The 9,340-nt window shown below is 46.9% G+C and overlaps 1 protein-coding gene across 2 annotated transcripts in view; it reads right to left on the bottom strand.

The window, feature by feature from the left end:
• Positions 1-6,990: 6,990 nt before the first annotated feature.
• nbas (NBAS subunit of NRZ tethering complex) overlaps positions 6,991-9,340 on the bottom strand; it is a 299,089-nt gene continuing 296,739 nt past the window's right edge. For both annotated transcript variants that reach the window (XM_036976424.1, XM_036976425.1), the window contains one exon: positions 6,991-7,606. In XM_036976424.1, coding sequence (XP_036832319.1) covers positions 7,331-7,606 — 276 coding nt within the window. In that variant the 3' untranslated portion in view covers positions 6,991-7,330. The remainder of the gene's footprint in view (positions 7,607-9,340) is intronic.

Here is a 9,340-nt window from a genome sequence, read left to right as displayed (position 1 = left end):
TCTGTTAGGTGTTCCTCTGTTAGCTGGGCCGTGGGGTCCTCTGTTAGCTGGGCCCTGTGGTCCTCTGTTAGCTGGGCCGTGTGTTCCTCTGTTAGCTGGGCTGTGTGGTCCTCTGTTAGCTGGGCTGTGTGTTCCTCTGTTAGCTGGGCTGTGTGGTCCTCTGTTAGCTGGGCTGCGGGGTCCTCTGTTAGGTGTTCCTCTGTTAGCTGGGCCGTGGGGTCCTCTGTTAGCTGGGCCCTGTGGTCCTCTGTTAGCTGGGCCGTGTGTTCCTCTGTTAGCTGGGCTGTGTGGTCCTCTGTTAGCTGGGCTGTGTGTTCCTCTGTTAGCTGGGCCGTGGGGTCCTCTGTTAGCTGGGCCGTGTGTTCCTCTGTTAGCTGGGCTGTGTGTTCCTCTGTTAGCTGGGCTGTGTGGTCCTCTGTTAGCTGGGCCCTGTGGTCCTCTGTTAGGTGTTCCTCTGTTAGCTGGGCCCTGTGGTCCTCTGTTAGCTGGGCCCTGTGGTCCTCTGTTAGCTGGGCCCTGTGTTCCTCTGTTAGCTGGGCCCTGTGGTCCTCTGTTAGCTGGGCCCTGTGGTCCTCTGTTAGCTGGGCCCTGTGGTCCTCTGTTAGCTGGGCCCTGTGGTCCTCTGTTAGCTGGGCCCTGTGGTCCTCTGTTAGCTGGGCCCTGTGGTCCTCTGTTAGCTGGGCCCTGTGGTCCTCTGTTAGCTGGGCCCTGTGGTCCTCTGTTAGCTGGGCCCTGTGGTCCTCTGTTAGCTGGGCTGCGGGGTCCTCTGATAGGTGTTCCTCTGGGTACTGTAGATGGTGGTCTCCCTCTGGGTACTGTAGAGGGTGGTGTTGTGCTGGTCTCCCTCTGGGTACTGTAGAGGGTGGTGTTGTGCTGGTCTCCCTCTGGGTACTGTAGAGGGTGGTGTTGTGCTGGTCTCCCTCTGGGTACTGTAGAGGGGTGGTGTTGTGCTGGTCTCCCTCTGGGTACTGTAGAGGGGTGGTGTTGTGCTGGTCTCCCTCTGGGTACTGTAGAGGGGTGGTGTTGTGCTGGTCTCCCTCTGGGTACTGTAGAGGGGTGGTGTTGTGCTGGTCTCCCTCTGGGTACTGTAGAGGGGTGGTGTTGTGCTGGTCTCCCTCTGGGTACTGTAGAGGGTGGTGTTGTGCTGGTCTCCCTCTGGGTACTGTAGAGGGGTGGTGTTGTGCTGGTCTCCCTCTGGGTACTGTAGAGGGGTGGTGTTGTGCTGGTCTCCCTCTGGGTACTGTAGAGGGTGGTTTTGTACTGGTCTCCCTCTGGGTACTGTAGAGGGGTGGTGTTGTGTTGGTCTCCCTCTGGGTACTGTAGAGGGTGGTGTTGTGCTGGTCTCCCTCTGGGTACTGTAGAGGGTGGTGTTGTGTTGATCTTCCTCTGGGTACTGTAGAGGGGTGGTGTTGTGTTGGTCTCCCTCTGGGTACTGTAGAGGGTGGTGTTGTGTTGATCTTCCTCTGGGTACTGTAGAGGGGTGGTGTTGTGTTGGTCTCCCTCTGGGTACTGTAGAGGGTGGTGTTGTGCTGGTCTCCCTCTGGGTACTGTAGAGGGGTGGTGTTGTGCTGGTCTCCCTCTGGGTACTGTAGAGGGTGGTGTTGTGCTGGTCTCCCTCTGGGTACTGTAGAGGGTGGTGTTGTGTTGATCTTCCTCTGGGTACTGTAGAGGGTGGTGTTGTGCTGGTCTCCCTCTGGGTACTGTAGAGGGGTGGTGTTGTGCTGGTCTCCCTCTGGGTACTGTAGAGGGTGGTGTTGTGCTGGTCTCCCTCTGGGTACTGTAGAGGGGTGGTGTTGTGCTGGTCTCCCTCTGGGTACTGTAGAGGGTGGTGTTGTGCTGGTCTCTCTCTGGGTACTGTAGAGGGTGGTGTTGTGTTGATCTTCCTCTGGGTACTGTAGAGAGGTGGTGTTGTGCTGGTCTCTCTCTGGGTACTGTAGAGGGTGGTGTTGTGTTGATCTTCCTCTGGGTACTGTAGAGAGGTGGTGTTGTGCTGGTCTCTCTCTGGGTACTGTAGAGGGTGGTGTTGTGTTGATCTTCCTCTGGGTACTGTAGAGGGGTGGTGTTGTGTTGGTCTCCCTCTGGGTACTGTAGAGGGGTGGTGTTGTGTTGATCTTCCTCTGGGTACTGTAGAGGGTGGTGTTGTGTTGATCTTCCTCTGGGTACTGTAGAGGGTGGTGTTGTGTTGATCTTCCTCTGGGTACTGTAGAGGGGTGGTGTTGTGTTGATCTTCCTCTGGGTACTGTAGAGGGTGGTGTTGTGTTGATCTTCCTCTGGGTACTGTAGAGGGGTGGTGTTGTGCTGGTCTCCCTCTGGGTACTGTAGAGGGTGGTGTTGTGCTGGTCTCCCTCTGGGTACTGTAGAGGGGTGGTGTTGTGCTGGTCTCCCTCTGGGTACTGTAGAGGGTGGTGTTGTGCTGGTCTCTCTCTGGGTACTGTAGAGGGTGGTGTTGTGTTGATCTTCCTCTGGGTACTGTAGAGAGGTGGTGTTGTGCTGGTCTCTCTCTGGGTACTGTAGAGGGTGGTGTTGTGTTGATCTTCCTCTGGGTACTGTAGAGAGGTGGTGTTGTGCTGGTCTCTCTCTGGGTACTGTAGAGGGTGGTGTTGTGTTGATCTTCCTCTGGGTACTGTAGAGAGGTGGTGTTGTGCTGGTCTGTTTTGTAATTCTGTGATGTCTGTGGACTAGCTCTCTGACCTCCATCATGTCTCTCTCCAGCGCTGTGAATTTATCCCTCTCAGTGATGGAGGATCAGGGTAGATGTCAGACCTAGGAAGTCCTTTACTTAATGTATGAGGTGTGTTCAGTGCTCTCCCTCTCTCTCTGATTCTGTGGGAGTCCTTTACATAATGTATGAGGTGTGTTCAGTGCTCTCTCTCTCTCTCTCTCTCTCTCTCTCTCTCTCTCTCTCTCTCTGATTCTGTGGAGGTGCTTTACTTAATGTATGAGGTGTGTTCAGGGGGATCTTCTCTTTCTTCAGTTGTTGCACAGGTTGACAGAAGGTGTCTCAGTCACACGGTCCTCGTTTTACACTATTCTCATTTTCCACCCTGCACCTTTAACCTTTCTCTTGAGAGAGGGTTGGTGTTCTCTTATAACAGTGATGGTCTGTGTGGAAGATGACATCTCTTACGGGCCCATTGTTGTAGCAGTCGGCAAAAAGTGTCTCTGGATTGTCCATGAGGAGCTTCTCCATGAGGAGCTTCTCCATGAGGAGCTTCTCTTTCTGTGCCTTGTCATGTTTAATATCCAAGGGGTACTGTACTGCACAGAGGGAAGCCAGCGAGCAGGGGGCAAAAGAGACCTCTGCATTTGGGTGGGAGAGGAACTCTGCTGCCGTTGTTGGGCTTCACACCTCTCACTTCGCGCCTCTCACTTCACGCCTCTCACTTCACGCCTCTCACTTCACGCCTCTCACTTCACGCCTCTCACTTCACACCTCTCACTTCACACCTCTCACTTCACACCTCTCACTTCACGCCTCTCACTTCACACGGATTAATGTTGCAGCCGGTTCTGTTGTTTTCCTAGCAAGCTTGGTAGCCTTTTAACTGAGCATTCGGCCGCTATAAAGTTAAATATCTAGAGATGATTGTAATGTTATTTAATTGTAAACTTTCGAAGTAGCTTCAGATTGAACATTACTCAGATCCAGGTTGGATGATCAGTTTGTGTTTCTGTTGTGGATAATCCTTGGTAATAACTTACTCTCTCTCTCTCTCTCTCTAAAACGGTAATAACTTACTCTCTCTCTAAAATGTTAACAACTCTCTCTCTCTCTCTAAAACGGTAATAACTTACTCTCTCTCTAAAATGTTAACTCTCTCTCTCTCTCTCTCTAAAACGGTAATAACTTACTCTCTCTCTCTAAAACGTTAATAACTTACTCTCTTTCGCTCTCTCTCTAAAACGTTAAATCTATTTCTCTCTAAAACGTTAAATCTAATTCTCTCTAAAACGCAAAATCTAATTCTCTAAAACGTTAAATCTAATTCTCTCTAAAACGTTAAATCTAATTCTCTCTATAACGTTAACTCTAATTCTCTCTATAACGTTAACTCTAATTCTCTCGAAAACGTTAAATCTAATTCGATCGAAAACGTTAACTCTAATTCTCTAACTCTAATTCGCTCAAACGTTAACTCTAACCTCTCTCTAAAACGTGAACTCTAATTCTCTCTCAAACGCTAAATCTAATTCTCTCAAAAAACTTTACCTCTAATTCAATCTAAAACTTCAAAACAAACTAATTCTCTCTCTAAAACTCTCTCTAACCTCTCTCTAAAACTAACTAATCCTCTCTAAAACTAACTCATTCTCTCTCTAAAACTCTCTCTAAAACTAACTAATCCTCTCTAAAACTAACTCATTCTCTCTCTAAAACTCTCTCTAAAACTAACTAATCCTCTCTAAAACTAACTCATTCTCTCTCTAACCTCTCTCTAAAACTAACTAATCCTCTCTAAAACTAACTCATTCTCTCTCTAAAACTCTCTCTAAAACTAACTAATCCTCTCTAAAACTAACTCATTCTCTCTCTAAAACTCTCTCTAAAACTAACTAATCCTCTCTAAAACTAACTCATTCTCTCTAAAACTCTCTCTAAAACTAACTAATCCTCTCTAAAACTAACTCATTCTCTCTCTAAAACTCTCTCTAAAACTAACTAATCCTCTCTAAAACTAACTCATTCTCTCTCTAAAACTCTCTCTAAAATGAACTAATCCTCTCTAAAACTAACTCATTCTCTCTCTAAAACTCTCTCTAAAACTAACTAATCCTCTCTAAAACTAACTCATTCTCTCTCTAAAACTCTCTCTAAAACTAACTAATCCTCTCTAAAACTAACTCATTCTCTCTCTAAAACTAACTCATTCTCTCTCTAAAACTAACTCATTCTCTCTCTAAAACTCTCTCTAAAACTAACTCATTCTCTCTCTAAAACTCTCTCTAACCTCTCTCTAAAACTAACTAATCCTCTCTAAAACTAACTCATTCTCTCTCTAAAACTAACTCATTCTCTCTCTAAAACTAACTAATCCTCTCTAAAACTAACTCATTCTCTCTCTAAAACTCTCTCTAACCTCTCTCTAAAACTAACTAATCCTCTCTAAAACTAACTAATCCTCTCTCTAAAACTAACTCATTCTCTCTCTAAAACTAACTAATCCTCTCTAAAACTAACTCATTCTCTCTAAAACTCTCTCTAAAACTAACTAATCCTCTCTAAAACTAACTCATTCTCTCTCTAAAACTCTCTCTAAAACTAACTAATCCTCTCTAAAACTAACTCATTCTCTCTCTAAAACTCTCTCTAAAATTAACTAATCCTCTCTAAAACTAACTCATTCTCTCTCTAAAACTCTCTCTAAAACTAACTAATCCTCTCTAAAACTAACTCATTCTCTCTCTAAAACTCTCTCTAAAACTAACTAATCCTCTCTAAAACTAACTCATTCTCTCTCTAAAACTCTCTCTAAAACTAACTAATCCTCTCTAAAACTAACTCATTCTCTCTCTAAAACTCTCTCTAACCTCTCTCTAAAACTAACTAATCCTCTCTAAAACTAACTCATTCTCTCTCTAAAACTCTCTCTAAAACTAACTAATCCTCTCTAAAACTAACTCATTCTCTCTCTAAAACTAACTAATTCTCTCTAAAACTAACTCATTCTCTCTCTAAAACTAACTAATCCTCTCTCTAAAACTAACTCATTCTCTCTCTAAAACTCTCTCTAAAACTAACTAATCCTCTCTAAAACTAACTCATTCTCTCTAACCTCTCTAAAACCCTCTCTAAAACTCTAATTCCCTCTCTAAAACTAACTCATTCTCTCTAACCTCTCTCTAAAACTAACTCATTCTCTCTCTAACCTCTCTAAAACCCTCTCTAAAACTCTAATTCCCTCTCTCTAATTCTCTCTAACCTCTCTCTAAAACTAACTAATCCTCTCTCTAAAACTAACTCATTCTCTCTCTCTCTAATTCTCTCTCCCCTTCCCACCCTTGCTGTACTCATCTTCTTCTTCTCTCTCTCCAACTCAACACCTCTCACCACCTCCTTCTCCCTTCTCTCTACCTCCATCTTTTTCTTATCTGCTGGATAAGAGATTCCCTTTCTTCTGTCTCCACAGGAACAGGGGCTTTCCTCTCCTCCCTCTCTTCTCCCTCTGCGCCACAAAGGACTTAGACATGAGTTAAATGCATTCTTAGAAAGAGATAACGTCTCTCCTCCTTCTCTTCCCCCGAGGGGCCAATGTTATTTTCCTCCAGTCTCGCTCTCTCCCTCCCTCCCTCCTCACACTCTCTCCACCCTACTCACTCATTCTCTCCCTCCCTACTCACTCACTCTCTCCCTCCCTACTCACTCACTCTCTCCCTCCCTCCCTCCTCACTCACTCTCTCCCTCCCTCGTCACTCTCCCTCCCTCCCTCCTCACTCTCTCCCTCCCTCCTCACTCTCTCCCTCCCTCCCTACTCACTCTCTCCCTCCCTACTCACTCCCTCCCTCCCTCCCTCCCCACTCTCTCTCTCCCTCTCCTCTCTCTCTCCCTCCCTACTCTCTCCCTCCCTTCCCACTCTCTCTCCATCCCTACTCTCTCTCCCTCCCTCCCTACTCACTCTCTCTCTCTCCCTCCCTACTCACTCTCTCTCTCTCTCCCTACTCACTCTCTCTCTCCCTCCCTACTCACTCTCTCTCTCTCTCCACCCACTCCGTCCCTACTTTCTCCACTCTCCCCCTCCCTACCCTCTCCCCTTACGGTCTCTGAAGAAGAGAGAAGAGAGCCGTTTCCAAAAGGGAAACTTTCAGGTGTTTTCCAGACCTAAAAAATAGTCTGTCAAGACGACTCCGCGTGGATCCAGGAACAACAACAAACAAACGACTGGAAAAGATAAGTCACTGAAAACAACCAGGAAAACCAGCTCATTAGACGGTGCTTATCTATTTCAAATCATCACAAATTACCTTCCAACTTAATAAATTGTAGGACAACAATTAGTATTAAATTGGATTAATATGGACTTTAATGATTTATTTGTGTTATATTTCAGGTCAAAGCACGTGTATCAGAACACTGGACAGCCAATCGTAAAAACAGCAGAACAAGTCTTCCACTTAACAACATGAAACAACAACATCCTATTAGCCAATTACAGTGCTAGTGAGAGAGAGCTGGGGCACATGCGTGCGACAACACCCAGCCACTCAGTGTATGGGGTTTTCAGGGCCAATTTGTTTTCTAGTAATGAATAGAGATAACATTAGGAAACACAATAACAGCGGCTAAACGATCTAGAGTCAATAAGAGCGTCTGTCCGGCTTCCTCTCCAGTACCTCAGAGCCACTTCTTAATGACAGTGAGCGCTGTAGTAAACGTGCTGAGGCCCGGGTGAGTTCCACGGTAGGTCAGAAGCAGGGAGCCGGCCTGAGCTCGGTACCCAGCCTGGAGCAGCTCTGACGCAGCCTTCTCCACGTCCCAACCTCCCTCCCGGTGTCTGGAGAGCAGGTGGGCGCTGAGAGGAGGGTAGAGGGGGGACGGTACACACCCCACCAGGAGACCAGCGTCCAGCAGGAGAGACAGGAGCTCTGGGTCGCAGGTAGAGTCACACACCTGGGAGACGGGGTACATGGTTAAAAACACAGGAGACAACCCCAACGTCCTACCGTGACCCTTGAACTCCCCTTTTGAGTTTGTGTCACTGTGTGTGTGTGTGTGTGTGTGTGTGTGTGTGTGTGTGTGCTGTGGTGTGTTCTATTCATTTAGCTGATCAGCTCCCATATTAAATCAAATTATATTTGTCATATGCGCTGAACACAACAGACGTAGACCTTAGTGAAATCCTTACTTTCGAGCCCCTAACCAACAATGCAGTTTAAAAAAATATGGATAAGAATAAGAGATAAAAGTAATTAAATATCAGCAGTAAATAACAATATATACAGGGGGTACCGGTACAGAGTTAATGTGGAGGCTATATACAGGGGGTACCGGTACAGAGTCAATGTGGAGGCTATATACAGGGGGTACCGGTACAGAGTCAATGTGGAGGCTATATACAGGGGGTACCGGTACAGAGTCAATGTGGAGACTATATACAGGGGGTACCGGTACAGAGTTAATGTGGAGGCTATATACAGGGGGTACCGGTACAGAGTCAATGTGGAGGCTATATACAGGGGGTACCGGTACAGAGTCAATGTGGAGGCTATATACAGGGGGTACCGGTACAGAGTCAATGTGGAGGCTATATACAGGGGGTACCGGTACAGAGTTAATGTGGAGGCTATATACAGGGGGTACCGGTACAGAGTCAATGTGGAGGCTATATACAGGGGGTACCGGTACAGAGTCAATGTGGAGGCTATATACAGGGGGTACCGGTACAGAGTAAATGTGGAGGCTATATACAGGGTATTACGGTACAGAGTCAATGTGGAGGCTATATACAGGGTATTACGGTACAGAGTCAATGTGGAGGTTATATACAGGGGGTACCGGTACAGAGTCAATGTGGAGGCTATATACAGGGGGTACCAGTACAGAGTCAATGTGGAGTCTATATACAGGGTATTACGGTACAGAGTCAATGTGGAGGCTATATACAGGGGGTACCGGTACAGAGTCAATGTGGAGGCTATATACAGGGGGTACCGGTACAGAGTCAATGTGGAGGCTATATACAGGGGGTACCGGTTCAGAGTCAATGTGGAGGCTATATACAGGGGGTACCAGTACAGAGTCAATGTGGAGGCTATATACAGGATGTTACGGTACAGAGTCAATGTGGAGGCTATATACAGGGTGTTACGGTACAGAGTCAATGTGGAGGCTATATACAGGGGGTACCGGTTCAGAGTCAATGTGGAGGCTATATACAGGGGGTACCGGTTCAGAGTCAATGTGGAGGCTATATACAGGGTGTTACGGTACAGAGTCAATGTGGAGGCTATATACAGGGGGTACCGGTTCAGAGTCAATGTGGAGGCTATATACAGGGGGTACCGGTTCAGAGTCAATGTGGAGGCTATATACAGGGGGTACCGGTACAGAGTCAATGTGGAGGCTATATACAGGGGGTACCGGTTCAGAGTCAATGTGGAGGCTATATACAGGGGGTACCGGTACAGAGTCAATGTGGAGGCTATATACAGGGGGTACCGGTTCAGAGTCAATGTGGAGGCTATATACAGGGGGTACCGGTTCAGAGTCAATGTGGAGGCTATATACAGGGGGTACCGGTACAGAGTCAATGTGGAGGCTATATACAGGGGGTACCGGTTCAGAGTCAATGTGGAGGCTATATACAGGGGGTACCGGTTCAGAGTCAATGTGGAGGCTATATAC

The sequence above is a fragment of the Oncorhynchus mykiss genome, chromosome 4, assembly GCF_013265735.2.
Source record: "Oncorhynchus mykiss isolate Arlee chromosome 4, USDA_OmykA_1.1, whole genome shotgun sequence".
NCBI classification, from domain to species: domain Eukaryota; kingdom Metazoa; phylum Chordata; class Actinopteri; order Salmoniformes; family Salmonidae; genus Oncorhynchus; species Oncorhynchus mykiss.
The sequence above is the reverse complement of the archived record's forward strand: the minus strand, read 5'-3'. Positions and strand labels throughout refer to the sequence as shown.